Raw genomic sequence first — 19,080 nt, forward strand, 5'->3', positions numbered from 1 at the left:
AGGCTACAACACCAGAAGACAAACAACAAAATTTGATTTTTATTTGGTCATTTGTGAAGTAAAAGAGTATTTTTGAGTGGTGGCTGGAAACAGAACTGCTTTCAACCACTAGGTATAGTTTCCGCAACTCTTCTGCTCTCTATAGTGAAACAGTCAATTCCTGTGTCAGAGCCTGTCATCTGAACAACTGTATGAGAAATCTTAAAAGCTAAAGTCACCCAATAATTAAACTTCCTATTGCAAAGGAAGTTTCTTTTTCATTTTGGAAAAAAAGCTTTTTCATTCTTAATGAAATTGCCACGAAGGTCCATAGTGTTTCATAAAAGTGAAATTCATAAGTTTCAATACAAAAAAGAATGGCAGAAACTATCTTTCTAAAGGCCCAGCTTAAAACACACTTGCCTTCATTCAGGAACCATTAATTCACAGCTACAGTATGTCTGTAGGTAATTTTTATTTCTTTTAGCAGTACACATGATGTTTTCTTTATAACATTAATCTGATGTTAAAAGAATTCAGTCTTAAAAATATTACAACTCTTACATTTTTCATCTTTAATCAGAGAGTATGGAAGAATCAATAGTTACTTAAACTTTGAAAGGTTCTGAAAGCAAACCTGATTACAAGTTAGTGACTTAATGATTTAGTACGTTACTGGATAATCAATAATTTCTAGCTGAGGTTCTGAGTCACTTACTGAATCTCTTTTGGAGAGTTTGTAATTACACCACAGAAGTTTCTGGCAGACATGCTTAACTGAAGAAGTCATAATCAATGACACAGACAGTGGGATCAAGCACACCCTCAGAAAATTGCAGATGACACCAAGCTGAGAGATGCAGTTGACACACCTGAAGGACAGGATGCCATCCAGAGGGACCTGGACAAGCTGGAGAAGTGGGCCTGTGGGAATCTCATGAGGTTCAGCAAGGCCACATCCAAGGTGCTGTACCTGGGTCAGGGCAACTCCCGGTATCAATCCAGGCTGGGGGATGAACAGATCCAGAGCAACCCTGTTGAGAAGGACTTGGAGGTGCTGGTGGGTGAGAGGCTGGACATGACCCAGCCATGTGCACTGGGAGCCCAGAAACCCCCCTGTGTCCTGGGCTGCATCCAAAGCAGTGTGGGCAACAGGGGAGGGAGAGGATTCTGCCCCTCTGCTCTGCTCTGCTGAGACCCCACCTGCAGTGCTGCCTCCAGCTCTGGGGTCCCTAGCACAGGGAGGACATGGAGCTGTTGGAGTGAGTCCAGAGGAGGCCACCAAGATGATTAGAGGGATGGAACCCCTCTGCTGTGAGGAGAGGCTGAGAGAATTTGGATTGTTCAGCCTGGAAAAGAGAAGGCACCGGGGAGGCCTAATTGCAGCCTTCCAGTACCTGAAGGGAGCCTACAGAAAAGGTGGAGCGTGACTTTTTCCAAGAGTATGTAGTGACAGGACAAGGGGGAATGGCTTCAAACTGAAGGAGGGTAGGTTTGGATGGGATATTAGGAAGAAATTCTGTACTGTGTTGATGATGAGGCACTGGAACAGGTTGCCCGGAGAAGCTGTGGAAGTATTCAAGGCCATGGGGCTCTGAGCCACCTGGCCTAGTGACAGGTGTCCCTGCCTGAGGTGAGTCCCATCCAACCCAAACCCTTCTAAGGTTCCATGTTCTGATGTCACAAGAAGCTGTGTTCCAGCAATGGATTTGGTATCCAAGCCAAGCCACAGTTATCTCCAGACTGAGGGTATCCTGGGTTATCTGCTCTGTTCTGCTGTGGCCAGCGATGGCAGCACTGGAAGCGTCTGGTGTGGTATGGATCTTGTTATGCTGCTCTTGTACAGCTTCTGAATTTAAATAGGAAAATTTTTATCATTACACTGTGTAAACAATCCTGATACTGCAGGGAAGTCCTCACCAGATAGTATCTGGCTCCACAGATGGCCCTCTGAGGGATCTTGTATTTTTAATGTCTTTGGTAATGCACTAACAGAAATGAGGTTAAAAAATACAGTCTTTGTAACAGGCAAAGTAAGACATCAGTGATAAATTCAATTATTTTAAATGCATCAGACCAGGTTCTAATTTCAGTTACTTGTATATAAACAGGTCTGCTGGTACCATAGTTTTTTTGTGCATTTAAGAAGGTCAGGATCTTGTTTCAGGGATGTAAAATGCATCCAGATTAGACTTTGTAATATGTATTAGCAAAACTTAGTCTGTCCTTGGCATTTCCTTAGACATCAGCATGCAAAATATTTTACAGGATGTTTTGTGAGTTTGATGATTTGTCAGTTTTTTGGGGGTTGATTTTTTCACTCTCTTTTTTTTTTTCATGACTGTATAACTCCAAGCATTTCATGTACCTGCTAAAACTCTTGTATCAGATATCCATTTCAGAGAGATCCACCTGATACATAAGGCTGGCTGAATTAGCGTTGGCTGGAGAAGACATATATCCCTTTCTGCTATCTATACCAGATATTTCAAAGGTGCTGTATGGAAAGGAAAACTGTACTTTAAATATAGAGTTAAGTGGCTAAATTGTACTTCATCTGCAGTAGTAACTTTCACTTTTATGAGGCAAGTGACATTCTGGCAAATCATAGGTAAATATTGGGTTTTTTAAATTAAACTTTGTAAATAAACTTGTAAATTACTTACACTAAGAAAGATACATCTACATAGTTGATATACTCACTGACTCAAAAAAGACAGAAGTCTATAAAATAATTCAGGCAGTTACAGAAAGAAAGCAAAATAGTTATATTATTGCCACCCCCAAAGCAAATTCTCCTAAGCCTATGGATTTTAATGGATTGTGCCATTGAAATGGCAACAAATCTCTGGTGATGCAGCTGAGAGCCTCCAAGCTTTTCATGCCAACACTAATTCAGCAAAAGTCTCATCTAAAACAAACTTCAAACTTTGTTACAATCCTTTATATGACAGATTTATCTGTGTTCGCTGATTTCCTGCCAACTGACTGCACCTGGTTCACTCTAAATTAGTTACAGTTAATTGTCAATAAATGTGAAGAAGGTCCCCTTGCCATTTTCTCTTGGCTGTGAGGTTGGTGAGTCTAGTAGCTATTTTACAGCTAGAGTACTGTTTAATACATAAGTTTAGAGGGGGAAAAAGAGTAAAATTAATAGTGGTAGTGACTGGTTTGGGGATTTTTTTCCTATGTACTTTTTGGTGCAGGAAATATGTGAGCACAGCTGCATTAAGGTGTTAATTGAGGTGTTATTTAATTCAGCTGAGTCCTGGTTGGAGCGATTATAAAGGGTGTGGGGGGTTACCTTCCTTCCCTCCCCCCGCTGTGAAGGGAGAAGGAAGCCTTGCAGGTAAGGTTTTGTATCTCTGTTAGTCTGGTATTTTTTCCTCTCTGGTGCTTTTTCTTTTGTAGCAAGTTTGAAGAGTAAAATAAAAATAACTTTTTCTCTGCAGAGGTAGAGCGATTAATAATTTTTTTGTCCCTTTGGAGGATTTGATTTATGTATCTCTTGGCGTTGCTTCCGTAGGTCTTGCCACAAAAAAATCTTGTTTTTAAAATGAGATATTTTGTTACTTTTAATTTTAATTTTTGTTCATCTTTTCACAACTGTTGCAACTGATGTTCCTATTAATCCAGCATACTTATGGTTTGGTTCTGTTCTTGGTCATTTTATTCCTGTATTAGAAGGGCTGAAGCAGCACTGGTGTAAATCCAAATGCTATAAAGGTTGATTATAGACTTGCAGTTAAGCTCTTTTACTGCAATGTAGCCTCTATTAGAGCAAGTGTTCTTTAATTAAAAAATGTGTTTGCTTGAGATAAAACTGTTTCCCTGCACCTGTGTGGAAAGTGAGGCTTAGGATTCAGAGGAGATTAACGTTTTTGATTCTGAGTCAGTTTACAGCTTCTCTAATGAAAGCCTCCTGTTGAATTTTCCTTGGGAAATGGAAGCTCTAGTTTGAACTTTGAGTTAAATATGCATCAGTTACTGTTCTTTGCTTCTTTTCCTTTGCAAACTATCTCATAGAAGACAAGATTAGTTTCTATAAGGCTTAGATCCCCTCCCTCTCATTGGAGTTCTGTGTTGTTGTGAAGTGTGCTGCTTCAACCTCTCCCTTGCATCTGTCTTTCATGGATGATTTCTGTGTTTTGAAGAAAATGCCTCTTGGATCTAAAAAACTCACAATTTTTACTTCTTCTCTTCTCATTTTGAATACTATGAATATTGATATCTAGGCTTCCTCCTAGTTAAGATGGCTATTGTTTTCCTCCATTTGCTTGTGGAGTTCTGATAGAACCATAGAATAGCCTGGAAGGGACCTTAATGGGACAGAATGGGTTAGAAAGGACCTTAAAGCTCATCCAGTTGCAACTCCCTGTGTTATGGGCAGGGACACCTTCCACCAGAGCAGGCTGTTCAAGGCCCTTTCCAACCTGGCCTTGAATGCTTACAGGGATGGGACATCCACAGCTCCTCTGGGCACCTGTGTCAGAGACTGAAACAGTTAATGATTTAGGCATTCCAGAATTGCCAGGGGACTTTTGCAGCCTGGGAAGAGGCAGCTGGACCATGCCCACCCCTAGTGCCAAGTCCTGAAAAGGCAGGAAGAGCCATATTTACCATGACCTTCACATGAACTCTGTGCTGGGCTGTCAGAGATGTTGAAGTTTCACACCATGTCCCATCAAAGCCCATCCCCCTGCCAGTCCTGAAAGGTGGGAAAAACCCTTTTACCGTGCCCCTCACAGGGACTCTGCACGGGCCCAGGAGATGTTGGAGGCTCATGGCATGGCCTGTGGCACTATCCATGGATATAATAACTCATAACTTTGGGTGTGTGGGCTTCACCCCCAACCACAAATGGATAAAGACCATCACTTCAGCTGACAGACACGGAAGCTGCAACTACCAAGTTTCATCCCCGGACCCCGTGGGCAGTGACCATATACATTTTTACACTCTCATCTTTTCTTTCCTTGCTCTCCCTTACCCTTATCCTGTCATTCTCTTTCTCTCTTACCTTTATCCTGTCTTTTCCTTTCTCTCCCTTATGCATTTTCCTTAAAGGTTATCTTTATGCCATATTGCTATGGATGAGAGATATAGATGGTAACAACCAAAATGGCAACATACCTGTTTACCTTTGAAACAAAATTGTTCTAAAATAAACCCTACATATATATGTTTTCAAACACCAATTATTCAGTGTCACTTTGCTCTAATCCACTCCAAGGGATTTATTAATAAGAACCTGGGTTACCCTCCCAGATTTCTTGTAGGCCCCCCCTTTAGGTACTGGAAAGCATCTTATTGCTTTCTTAGCTGTAATATTTATATTACAGCTAGCAGAGATGTAGATACAAATGCCAGATTTTTATGGAACTCTAGCTTTCTGTAGACACAGTGAAAACAAAAATTATCTTGGACATTTTAATTAATAGTAAAGTAGGTAAATAACTAATGAATACCATCTGTTTGCTTACACTGAGAATCAAAAATGTGTCTGTTACTTTGGGGAAAGAATATTCATGAAACAGAATATCTCTTTTCCAAGATGCTGTTTTTACAAAACTATTTCTTTGACCTTGCAGTGGTAAAGTGTATATATTTTTGGGGCCTTTATTCATATTTGTTGTTCTACACTTTTACTTTGGAACTCCTGTTTTCAGTGGTTTGCTTCTCCTTTCCTCTTGGGGTTAAATAGTCAGAAAAATTCAAGGCAAAACAAAACTTTTCTAGCATCTCTTTCTCCCTGCTCTCCATATGCCTGTGTGAGAGGGGACAGGGGGAACTGGGACTGCTGGCTGGGGAGGGCACTGTTTTCCTGAAATAGCTCTCTAGTGGGGCCTGAAACGAGCTGTTAGATCAGAATTGAGAACTGAGGTTTATACAGTATAATTTCAGTTGAACCTTTTGCTATGGTTTGGTTTTGCATCCTTGGGTTTGTAGAATAGATGGGTTTTTAAATAAAACTTATTATAATAGCAATATTAAGAGTATGCTTTATCATCCAGTATGTAAACATTCCCTTCTTTTACTGTAGTGTTTTCCCTGTTTGCTTTTTAGTTTTTTTTTAATTACTGAAACAGTGTTCACAAGAACTTTACAGCTGTTTATAATTTAAAAGTTCAGGAATTTTTTACAATGCTATATTATAAAAAACTACTTACAGAATTACTGCAAGATTTTCCACATACTGGATAAATTACCTAACTGTTCATGTACCAATGTCTGTGATAGTTGCCTATGTTTAGGGTAGAACTGACATCTTATTTTTTCAGCCAGGCCTGTGTAGTTAATATGGTTCTGATAAATCATTTGATTAAACAGATCTTCTGAAGAAGCAGGCCTGAGTCAGAGTGCTGTAAGAGGCAGGGTGGGGGGAATAATAAATAGGTAAATGTTGCATATGTCAGTGATGTTGCCCAGAGAAGCTGTGGATCTCCCATACCAAGGAAAGTTCGAGGCCAGGCTGGATTGGATGAGGCATTGAGCAACCTGGTCTAGTGGAAGGTGTCCCTGCCCACAGCAGAGAGGTTGGAACTAGGTGATCTTTAGTGTTCCTTCCAAATCAGACCATTCTGTGATGTGGAAAATGTTGGTGCAGGAAAGCCCACAGTGAAATGCAACTGGTAGCACAACTCAATGCTGTAAAACCCCAAGCTTTTAAAAATTCAGGTTTAAGGGTTAATTGAGGGATTTTTGCCTCAGAAGAGTTTCTATACTATACAGCAAGGCTTCTGAGTGCAGTGAAGTGCTGCTTGTTCAGGCCTCTTAAACCTGGCTGGACTGGAACTTCTTTCTTTTGTAAAGTTCAGGACCTCTGTACGAAAGATAAATTCAAGCATTTTCAGAGCAACTTACTTTGGTTTTATAGTAGCCTATGAGGTAACAGTCTTGAGCAAACAGTCAGGGAGATTCTGAATGAAAAAGCATTTTTACCGGTGAGTATTTATTAAAGTATGGCAGTAAATGTGTACTGAAGAAATTTGTGGGGATTTTGTTTTGTTTTCCTCTACCTAAAGTTATATTTCCCAAGAGGTATAACTAAAACATTCAATAATATTTCTTTGTATAGCATCCAATAATGCAATGGCTGGAAGACAAGAAAGCGGTGGAGTAGCTGGGCGGATGCACTGGATATTATCAATAATTTTGATGCTGTGGAGTTACCAGAGCAGTGGACAAGGACAAGGTAAGTGAGGATCTTTTACTGAAACTTTTGCCATTTGCTTGGTGTTCTGTAGCACTGTTTGGAGAAACAAGGGTGTATGATGATATGCTGGACTTGTGTGAACTGCTGACAAGAAATTAGAATATCAAAATCTGAAGTACTTCAATTAAGAAGTCAAATGCTGTTTGGAGAGTATCTCAATGCCTTAAGGGATTATCCAGGTGCTTGAATCTGTTTTCCTGTGCACGGTGATTGGAGTGTGGCTTGAAATAGGTTTTCCATTTTTATCTGTTGTTGGCTCTCTGGACTTGGAGAATTAGTTGTTTGAGAGATTATAAACATGGACAATTTGAATTACTTGGCTGTGATACCTGCAATGGACATGCAATATTCTGAAAGGTTTTTGTGGCTGTGCTATAAATATTTTCCGTGTTGTGTTCCTGTCTCACTGATAGTGGTGCATAATAACAGCTACAAGAATGTAGACAGGCAGAAAAAAATCTGACCTTCTTAGGGTTTTATTTTTGAAAAATGAAGCATTATTGCACATTTCTGAGCTGAAGACTTTATCTACAGGCTGGTAACAAGAGAGGTAATAACAGGCTGTTGTATTTTTAATATATGTTTAGTATAAAAAATGCTTGTGTGTTCTGTCAAACTGGGGAAGGAGGAAAACCTCAGTGATAATTTTGAGACATTGACACTAAAGGGAAGTGGATAGGCATTCCCTTTTGAGGTATGTCAGGCCCACTTCAGGAGAACGTGTTATAGGTGAGCTGAGATTTCTATGTCCTTAACTTATTTCTCAATTGGGGAAAGCTGTCTGACTTCTGACTACAGGCTCTCTGCTCCTCTAGTCCATGGCTACAGTCCATGCTGGCTGTTGTATGGATCCTGTGCTGGGTCATTTCACCGTGTAGTTTGGGCTGAAGTAATAGTTCTTGGCTTTTGGAAAGGACAATGGTATTGGCTTGGTGTAGTTCTAGGTGTAGGAGTTGGATGGAAACTGTGCACTGGAATTCTACAACTAGTCATCAGACATGCAGAAGAGCTTTTCTGTGATATAAACTGTATCTGTATAAAAAGGTGAGTTGGTTTTCTAAAGCTTCCAGTTCAATATTTTCGTCTTTGACTTGGAAAAGCAGGTATATTTGAAGACTGACTCTTTTTGTGATATTGTGCTAAAATGTGACAGGGATGGTAAATTTTTGTGTTTTATGAAATGCTGGTGAGTGGTACTGGAAAGAAACACAGATACAGTAACTCAAGAGTTTGTTTTCAAAGTGGGCAATGTGAAGATGCCTGTGCTGTGAAATATTCTTTCTGTAGTTCTAAACCCACTTTGAGTGTCTGGCTGATGAGAAGTATTGAAGATTGCAGTCTTGATCTGTGAAATGATCTTTGTCATGTAGTTCTATGTTGTTTTTTTTCTAATTATTACTAAATTATAACTTAGAAAAATGAAACCTTTTCTTGAATGTAGAATGGCTCCCTAAAATTGGCAGTAACCCTTACTGGAACAGGGATATATGAACCCCCATGGTGCCATTTTGCTTTAATTTTGAATAACTTTAAGATGTTCAGCAGCTCGTGAATATTAAGAAATACCTCTAAGCAGGCCCAATATAACAAAGCTGACTGTGTTTCAGTCTTGGTAGACTTTGTACTCTACTGTGATGGAAGTGTAGTGTGAAAGTATGAGCACACATATGTGGACTTCTTGAATCTTCACTAGAGAAATGGGAATTTTTAGTCCTCTGGCAATTAAGTAGTAAATTATAAACAAGGAGCAAATATTTCCTTGGTATAATTACATAGAGTATTTGGAAAATGTGGAATGTCTTTAAGTTGCTGGATATATCCCTAATTTTGTGATGGGTTTCCATTAACTCTTTTTTTAAAGTAAAAAGCAAAGCCCTTTGGGCATGCCTTGCAGGAGCATGGGAAATGTAAAGGAGAACATGATTAATTTGAGTAAAATTATATATTTTGATTATTTGGAGTCTATCAGGACAATAAAATGAAGAAATAATCATTCTGTGTCTGGGCATAGAACCAAAAGTGTTTAAAAGCCATATGGCTGCATTTAAAGAAAACAGCTTCTGAGTCACATAACTTCAGTGTGAGTGGGTTGCTATGGAAGTTAGAAAGAAACCAACATTTGTTCCACTTCCATTTCCAATCTGAATTGTAAACTCAAATTAAAAAAACCCAAACTTTATTTTTTAACAGCTCTTCCTGTCTGTTTCCTTTTACACATTAACCCAAGCCACTCTGTTTTTTGACATCCACGGAGCTGCATCTTACTCTATTCATGTGTTGCTGCATCTGTTCTGATTTTTCTCACAAACCTGAATATTACAGGTTTACTCCTCTCTCTTCATCCCCAGCCTATATTTTGTACTCATAAGCAACTTCAGAAAAATATTTATTTCTTAAACATTGAGCTATGAGTAATCTGAAGAATATTTTGAAACAGACTTTTTCTTCGTGAAAGAAACATATAATTGGAAGTCTGAAGCTACTTGAACAATAAGCAGACAACTACTGTTCAGTGATACTCTGAAACAGTGTTAGTATTGATACTTAAGACAGAAGATGAATAAGGAGTCATGGGATCTAATAATTCTCAGACTTGCAAAAGAAGTGTAGGTTGCTTAAATATCTGGAATTTCATTGCTGTGTAGACGAAGCAGGTCTCTCTTTGAAGCTCTGGAGATGCTGGATAAAACAGTGTCTGCTCTCTGAAGAACACAGCAGTAATGCTGGTGTCTTTGGATATATGCTTCCTGCTGAAGGAGATCCTTTTAAATCTTTTTTTCAGAGCTGTCAGGGTACAGTGTTGACAGGTTGCTTTATTTAATGATCAGCCATAAAGGCTGTGCAACGTGCTACACCAAGAGGCTTCAGAGCTCAAACTGAACGTGCTAGAAAGCAGTGGGTGTCACTGGCTGGCCAAGCTTTGACCCCCCTGCCTGCAGGAACTTTTTTCCTCCAACTTAGGCTTATTTGGAGAAAAGCATCTTAACTTTTGAATTGAAACAGCATTGTAGGGGATTTTTTTTTTAAATTTTGTAACTTTAACCAATGATAAAGCAGGTCATGCTCAGCCAGCATTACAGCTAACTTGGAATACACAGGAGTATATATTAATATACCTTCAGAAACAGTAAAAAGGAGTCTTTGCTGGACTTCAGAGTCACAAGGTTGATACTTAGAGCTGAAAACAAGCATTCAAATTGCCTCACTTTCAACTTTTTTTTTTTTGTCTGTGTTGACAAAAAAACATCTACCCCCATAGGTGCTTCAAACCCAATGAATAACAATGTCTTTTCTCAGTCCTGAAATCATGAGATTACTGTGGCTTGTTGGTGGTGCTAAGGAAGGCAGATTGAGGACACCTAAGATTTCTTCACAAACCTATCCTTAGTAACTTGTTTTGACTGTGAAGACTGAGCTATGATATCTATTCCTTACACTGCGTGTTGCTGTGGACTGAAGCAGGTGTGTATAAGTACCTTCCTCTCTCTCAGCTGACAAGATAGGGACAGAAATATTTTGTATATATGGAGTGTGTGTGTACATATACAGTTGTATGACACTAGATGTATAAATGACTAGTGATTTTGGTCTAAAAAACTGTAAAATGCCAGAGAAGTAAAATCTATATGTAGAAAGCAAGAGTCTTGGATTTGGTTCCTCATTTCACACCTCAGCTAATCCTGATGGTCCATTGGTACTGCAGTGCCATGACTTGCCTCCAGCACTGCCAAATCTGCCACGTGCAGGTGTGTGTAATTTGCCTAGTGACTCCCAATATGAAGATGAACAGCTCCATGGTGACATGGAGTGGGATCCAGGAGGCAAAGCTGCCTCAGGGCTGGGGGAGGGATGCTGCCCAGACCATCATTGTACGCAAAGAGCTCAGCTAGCTAACAGGTCACCCAGCCCATCCAAAGCCTGTGGCATAACCTACCAGTGTAGGATGGTTTTGCATACTTAGAGGAAGAAAGTTAAAGTCCATTTTAGGTGTCTGATGTGAGGTGACTTAAAGGTTTTTGTTTTAAATGTAACTTCCACTATCTGTAAATCAGTCCTCTCGCATCAGGCTTTCAAAATAGCCTTTAAGCAAATGTGCAAATCCCCAGGTAATCTATAAATGCTTTAAAAGGAATATAATGTACTTAAAATACAGTTATGCAGAAAAGGTCATGGATGTCTTGGTGGGCAGAGCAGCAAATGTGAGTCAATGGCATGTCCTGTAGCTGAGGGAAATGAGCCACAGCCTGTGTGGCACTAGCAGGAGTGTGGCAGGCAGTCTGGGGGTAATGTGACTCATGGGGATGCAGCTGAGGTGCTTCATTGAGCCTTGGGCCCCTCAGTACAAGGGACAGGCTGGCAAAATGTGATGAGTGCAGCTGAAGGCCACAGCCATCATTGGGGGCTGGAAAATGGATGTGCAGGAAGAGGGAGTGAAACTTTCTTCAGAGGTGCACAAGAACGATGGTAGTGAGGTTCAGCAAGGACAATCCCCGAGACAAGGAGAGGATTATTCATGTTTTCTGGTCAAGTTACCAGGGAGGTTCAGGAATCACTGTCCTTGGAGATATTCAGGACTTGATTGGACAAGGCCCTGAGCAACCTGATCTAAATTGGAAGTTGGCCCAGCTTTGAGCAGGAGGTTGTATCCATATGCCTCAGAGGTCCCTTCCAAACTGATTTCTTTCCATGATTACATGAAAACATCTAGATATAGACTAACTGCAGTTCTACAAATAAGAACAATTACTTGCCTCCTAACAAAACAGCAGTATAATGCAACTCTCAGCAACTGGACTGACTTCAGTAAAATCTTAGCCCAGCTCTCTGGAAGAACTTTTTCATTTTTGTTTAAGAAGCAACATATCAGGTTTTTTGCAATTTATGGGAAGGTCATCAGTTTAGAGCATCAGCTACTGGGCAAGTTTACTTAACATTGCTCACCATCATCCCTCAAAAGGATTGTCACACCTCAATTGTTTCTAGCAGAAATTTGCCATTTCAAGATCCCTCAGACTATGCCAGTGTGTGTCCCCCATGGAAATCCCATTCAGAATTTGGTGAGATGAAAAGTTTTTTACAATTTGTGCTGTCAGCAGGACTGGAGCAGCTGACCCTGGAGCTGGTCTGCTGATCCCTCCCTGCTACTGCAGTGAGGAGGCAATGCCTTACTGTTGTTGGGCAAGATGGGAGGAAAAAATCTCCCTTGTAATTTCTCTTGAATCTCTGGATAGCCTCACTTCCTCTCATTAGCAACAGCAAATACAATGTAAACGCCTTCAGATATTGAGGGAGATAAAAGGAAAAAAAGATAGAATAAGTTTACAGACTTTGTGGACCCTGAAAAGTTGAGTTTCTGTTCCTAGTTTCAGTCTCTCTGTATGCTGACATTCTGAAATATAAAACAAGTTTTTTTGTCTGGCAGTGTAAGTGGCAAAAGTTGCAATTGTTTGTCAAAAACAATGCTTTGCTCTTGCAGATATATTAGAAAAAAGATTCTATGCATATATAACATGTATTTTAGAAATGTATTGCATTATGGAGAAGGTACTAGGGCAAGCTTCATGTAAATAGTGTGGTACTAATGGGACTTTAACAAGACAAAATTTGTGGGGCAAGTCAGTACCCATAAAAGTGGGAGTCCTAACATTGTGTTATTTGTGCTGGAAAAATTTCTTGTCTGGAAAGCAAATATTTGGGATAGGAGAACTGAGGAGAGAGGTATTGCTTGGAAGGACCTTCTGTACCCATTTGACTCACCCTCTAGTCCCTACTGGCACATCAAACTCTACTTAAATATACTGTGAAACTTCAATTTAAAGCAAGTAATCTCCCACAATTCATATCTCCTTTTAGGTAATTAAGTACTAATGCAATACATATATGTACTTTTAATGTCTCTCCAAAGATTATCAGGATGTGTTGTAAAATGTAGTAAACTGTTTTAAGGTACTCAGTTCATATCCTTTTAATGACAGTGAAGTTCATTCCAGCAAAATAAAACTAATCCATACTGCTTTCCTGTGAAGGATTCTGTTGCAGAGAGCTGATGAGCACTCACCTGGGATTCCATATTGAATCTCTGATAGACCTGTGCTTGGATCTAAAATTAGATTCAACCCAAATGACAAGCTTAAATAGTCTCTGCTGATGCGCTACTGCCTGTTCTGCATCCAGGTTGTTACAGTAAGAGTAATTTGGGGTGGGACAACCCAAGCTCTTCAGGCATGTTGTGTTACATTGCATTGTTCCTTCTTTCTTGCTCCTTCCTTACTGTGGAGTTCTAGTGGGTATTAGAGTTAAGGTGTGATGAAGAAACTAAGTAACACTGGGGCTAGACCTGCATTCTGTATCCTCATTGTAGGTGTGTGAAGATGGTTAGAGGCATTTGAGTGAGTTCTTAGAAACAACAAGCCCAAAGCCTTTGTTCTTGAGGCCAAGATGTACTGTGGTGGAAAGAAAATATGATGTTTGTGAATAGTACAGCTAAGAGTCATGTTCTCGCTTCTGCCAGTAAAAATTCAATGTTACAGTTTATAGGTGGAGAGGAAAGGTGGATTGTATGTATATCTACATATAAAAAAAGAGTTTAAACTGCAAAGAAAAGTCTTCTGGTTCAACAGCCTGTACTGGAGAGCTTAATGAAAACAGCATCAGCCTTAATGCAAACAGACTGCTGTGTTTCTTATAATAATGTTCTCAAAATACATTTGAAAACACAGTATCAGCATGTACCTTTACGCTATCAAAGTACCAGTAGTTTTCTAAAGCAATTGGACATGATTTAGTACTTAACCTTTATCTCTTGTACATTATGCAGCCTTGCTAATGGATAACGACACTGTATTTTGAAGGGAGGATTTGTTTTGTTTTTTAATGGGATGGTTAAAGTTCACCACTTTAAAATTGGCAAGTAGCCTTTAAAAAAAAGGCTGTTACATTTTTGAAAAGAGATCTGGTTGTCTTCATTTGTCTTGGTAACACCCTTTGCAGAAACTCTTGATGGAAAAAGAAAGTGTTTCTTTAGGTATTCTCTCTTTGTGTGTGTACCTGCCCCAGTATTGGCTAATGGAAAAGTGAAATGTAAAAAGAAACAAACTGCATGTAACATTCTGGAGTGCAGCTGAACTCCTACATGAACTGTGGAATTTAAATTTGATCAGAAAGCCTGCTTTGCTTTCAATCAATTATATTGCCATTTGTCATAAATCCTCTTTGCAGGCAAAGACACTGCAAAGTTAATGCAATCTACAAATATATTGCATTTTTCTTTAGAATTAGTCTTCATGAACTTCCATAAAAAGTATAAGATACTGAGCATACAGACATCCCTCTTTGTGGCCAATAATCAGAAATACTTTTATACCTTACCTGTTTCAGAGAGATCCAAGATAACTCAAACAATACACAGTTAAACATAAGACTTCATCATCAGAGATTCTACTACAATATAATTCTCAGAAGTTATACAACAATGTAATAATACTTGCAGCATTAAGTACAGGAGGAGAACTTGAGCATAGTACCTATTATTAATGAGGAAATGGAACATTTGTGGTAATAGTGCTGACTAAATAGCTGAGGACAAAAGGGTTCTTATCACTGAAGTCACAAAACCATGAAGTTTTTGGTATAATGTAATAAAAGAGCTTGAGAATTCTAATGAAAACTGTGAACTCGCTAAGTGTAAATTTAGGTTTTCCTTATAAGTAATTTGTCCGATGGTGTTTTATGACCTAAAAAGTATCTGCCTTTTCTGTGGACTGGGTTCTCTGGGTTTTCCCCAGAATTACTAGTGTGCATCTTTGAGAGGTGAAAAACCTGCTTTCCCTGAAAGGGTTTTATGGAGAGCAAGAAATGAATTGTTCCACGTTGGGAAGCAATATGCAGTAAATTAGACCTGACGAAGGAGATGAAAGTCTCATATTCCACACACAAAGAACACAAGTGCTCTGTTGGTCTTCAGTTCTCATAGCTCAGCTAACAAAACATGAGTGAGAGATGAAAGCAGGTACAGGGTCTATTTTTACCTTCTTGGTAGAACTTGTGTTGCAAAAGTAGATGTTGTGTTTTTATTATATGAAAAAATAAGGGAAACTGAAACAATGCCAATGTTAAACACTTGGAAAAATGATCTGATACAATTCAAGATGTAAACAGTTTTTTGACATGATGTTAACTATTAGGCAACGAGTAGCTATATAGGTGGGATGTTTGAGAGCAGGTGTGTACTTTGTGGGGTGGGTGACTGATTTATTTTGTGAAGAAGGTTCGGTGTTTGCATCCTGCAGCAAGTTAAATCCTCAGCTGATCTACAGGTGGCCCAGAACTTGCTCCCCAGTGTGTAGGAATTAATAATCATCCTATGATCCTTGCACTAAATTCAAAACCAATTTTTATATTCCTTTCCGAAAAGCAAATTTGCTTATTAGATGACAGGATATGAATAAAACCACCACTTGATACAATTTAAAAAGTTTCACTTTATATAATTTCAAGTAAATCTTTCATTTTGGAAAATATGGTGTTCTTGATGTTTTAACAGAATGTATGAGGTTTCAAAAATGTTCTTGGCAGTCCTTGTGGTAGTAAGCTTCATGAAAAATAATAAAAATTGGCAGAAAAGAGAATGATACAGTGCATGTAGTATAAAACACTTTATTCTGGAACCTGTACAAGTACTAAGTGTCCTGATGTATATTTATTGAGATAGAGCTTCAAGTTTTATTTATGTTGCATTTTAAATTTATAGAATTTCAGAATTCAGTTGTCTTGGTCCTTTTTGTATACACTTGTTTATTAAAAGTTACCATACCTGTTAAATATCAGGTCTTGGTCACTTGAAATAAACCTCTAAAAAGATTTTCTGGCAGGAAGCTCATGGTTCAAACAAGCTTATTTACTATATTGGGTAGCTGAAATATGTTTGTTTCTAAGTGACGTTTCTTTTACTTTTCATCTGCTTTTTTAGGTTCACCTCTTCCAACATAAAAAAATAAGATATATATTAAAAAAAACCAACCAAACAAGCAAACCCAAAAGGAAAGTCATTTTAGCCTTTCTGAAAACATATCTCCCCATAAACAAGTGCTGTGAAAGCTTTATTGGAGTGCAAATGCCAAGCCTGTGTTCCAGCTACTTATCACAAGTTCAGCATTTGCTCATCTTTCCACAGTCAGCTCTTGTGCTGGGTGGTGACACTTGGGAAACAGATACTCATTTTTTTACTTCTGCCACTTGGTGTTTTGTTTAGATCCTCATTTCTCCAGGAGAAATACAGCCCAGCAAAGGCTTTGGAATTGCCAATCTTGATGGGAAAAAAAAGCCAACAAAAGTTATCTTGAGTGGTCTTTAAGTTGGTAACCAGAACACCAAATCTCAGCTTCCAAAAGAAAATATCTGGGGAAAACTATCAAAATATACCTGCATAAGTAATGCTCTGTAACTAATGAATTGTGTGAAGATACAGAAGGGGCAGGGAGAGGGAGAACTGGAGACATCCTTGACATGAAAACGAAAGTTGAAAGGTCATCAGTAGCCTTTCTAGCTCTGCTTCAAATAGAATTGAGAGGAACCAAAGGTTATTTAACTGCAGGCCCATAGCAATAGAAAGACTTGGAGACAAATAGAAAATGTCTTCAATAGTAAAGCTCATAAGTCACCTGATATAAATAGAAGGCAATAGAAAGGGTGTCCTGTGCATTATCTTGCATGTAAATCAGTTAATTGAAATTTGTGCCAAGTTCCATGTAAGCCATTTCAGTGCTCACTCTGGAGGTGAATTATTTCTTGGAGATCTTGAATCTTTCTGTATCTCAATGCCACTTATGGAATACATCCAGCAAGGGCTAAGAAAGTTTATTAAAAAAAAAGAAATTATATTGTTTGGTTATACTTATTAGGTGACATTTTATTAAAGTGAGGAACTTCTCATTAACACTCAGTTCAGGGAAAATGGTCTTCAAAGGATTATCTCATGTATTAGATGAAAGTGTTCAGTGATTTGCAATTTCAGTGCAGTCTTTCCTTCACAGTTTAAAAATTGCCAGCAAATGCACAATTAATTACATAACAATTTAACTTTGACAGCTCATTTCTGGATCAGATAAAATAAGTCACAGCTTTCTCATCTTGCTAAATGACATTTCAGTGGTCTGTGACTATGCTTCATAGTTGTAGGGTCATATCATTAAAAATACATGGGTAAGAATGTTGTTTCCATTATTCTAATATGTAGTAGAAAACGCAGATTATATTTTATCTATTTAAATCTATCACTGTGAATGTTTTCAATTTTCTGTCTGCATTGAAGGTAGGAAACAATAGCAACTGCTTGATTTTTTTTATTGCTAAGTTCAGGCAAATAATAGAGACATGTTTCAACTAAATAAGTTAAAAAGAAAAGCTTATTGAGAAGAACTGAAGTTTTATTTTGCTGCTAAGAAATACTGTGTTGTATAGTAAAAGTCCAAAGCACGCTGTTCTCTTTATGATCTATCTGCAATCTGTGTTTCTTTCATAAACTCTGGCATTGATCATTACCAGTAATAAATCCAATGATATTTATTATAGAGAACTAGCCTAGGGCAATGCTTTTTTCATGTATATTGTAAGATTGCAGATACATGTGTGTGTGCATGTGCCAAGCACCTTCCCCTTACTGCTGGCTTGATTTGCTGCAAGATTTTATTATTTATTAATTTGAAACAAATGGATAATCTCATTTGCATGAGGTGACTGTTCCTGAAGTGCACACTGAAAATTTGTCTTCAATAGTTAAACTCATAAATCACCTGATATAAAACTGAGATGTTTTGCTTTAGAGGAGTATATAGTTCCCAAGAGAACTTTGAGAATATGAGAATTTGTTTCACAATGTTTGTATTTAGCACTGTCTATCTGAATCTAAAGGTCCAAGTGTCTTGTGTGAAACTTATTTCAATTTTTTTCTTAAAATCTCAGTTGAAGTAGCAAAGATAATATGTTTAACAGTGTACAGAAAGTGTTCAGGTGTCCTCAGAATGGCTGAGGTTGGAAGGGACCTCTCAAGGTCATCTGCACCAACCTCCCTGGTGAAAGCGGGTTCAGACAGCACAGGAACATGCACAGACACCTCTGCAATATAAATATTTCAGAGATGCAGAATTATTAGTGCTCTCTAGACTACCTTAAAAATATAGGGAGGGCATTTGCAATTGTAAATTGTAATTTTTGCATATTAATTTATGCATGTGTGTGGCAGGCACACTTGTGTGTTGATTGTTTCACTGGGCTGTCCATCAGCTGGAGAATGAGTTTAACAAATATGTTTGTTCTTGTACAAATCAGAAGGCAGATGCTGTGCTTGAAGTGCCACTGTACACAGCATGAGCTCATACATATCTGTTAGAAAAATAAACAGAAGCATGACAGGTTTTCATGTGAAACTCCCAACTTCCTCTGGTAGGTCACTGTCATTATCTCTGACTCGAGATGCAGTTGGAAGCGCTGTTATTCCCCCACTCCTCCAAATATTTCTCATTGATCCTGTGTGTTGGAGTGAGGGGCTTGTTGTGAGATATCCTTTGTTTTGGTGTACTTAGACAGGCTGATTTCATAGCTCTTGCAGCCTGGCCCTGTACAGCAAAGCAGGCAAGTTAGGTGCTGTAGCTCTGTCCAAATCTCCAAAGCCATGAATATTTTGCCAGATCAGCACCCTATCTGAAGGAGTTTTATCTTGGTCAACAAAAGCTCTACAACCACGAGACAAAAAAAAAAAATTAAATTGTATGCAAAAGGTCTCTTCTCTGTTTACTGCATGTGGCTGTGTTAAGGGTTACTGTTTTTCATAGCATAGGTATTAAATCCTCTTTCAATAGTTATGAACACTTGTGTACAGTTGATGCACC

At 38.6% G+C, this 19,080-nt stretch overlaps 1 protein-coding gene across 1 annotated transcript in view; it reads left to right on the forward strand.

Moving 5' to 3' along the window:
- Positions 1-1,609: 1,609 nt before the first annotated feature.
- ROBO2 (roundabout guidance receptor 2) overlaps positions 1,610-19,080 on the forward strand; it is a 1,057,727-nt gene continuing 1,040,256 nt past the window's right edge. Inside the window, exons 1-2 of the mRNA XM_027648665.1 lie at positions 1,610-1,794; positions 7,058-7,174. Of these exons, the coding sequence (XP_027504466.1) occupies positions 1,683-1,794; positions 7,058-7,174 (229 nt within the window). The 5' untranslated portion in view covers positions 1,610-1,682. The remainder of the gene's footprint in view (positions 1,795-7,057; positions 7,175-19,080) is intronic.

Source organism: Corapipo altera, unplaced genomic scaffold (genome assembly GCF_003945725.1).
Source record: "Corapipo altera isolate COAL_440 unplaced genomic scaffold, ASM394572v1 58, whole genome shotgun sequence".
Lineage (NCBI taxonomy): Eukaryota > Metazoa > Chordata > Aves > Passeriformes > Pipridae > Corapipo > Corapipo altera.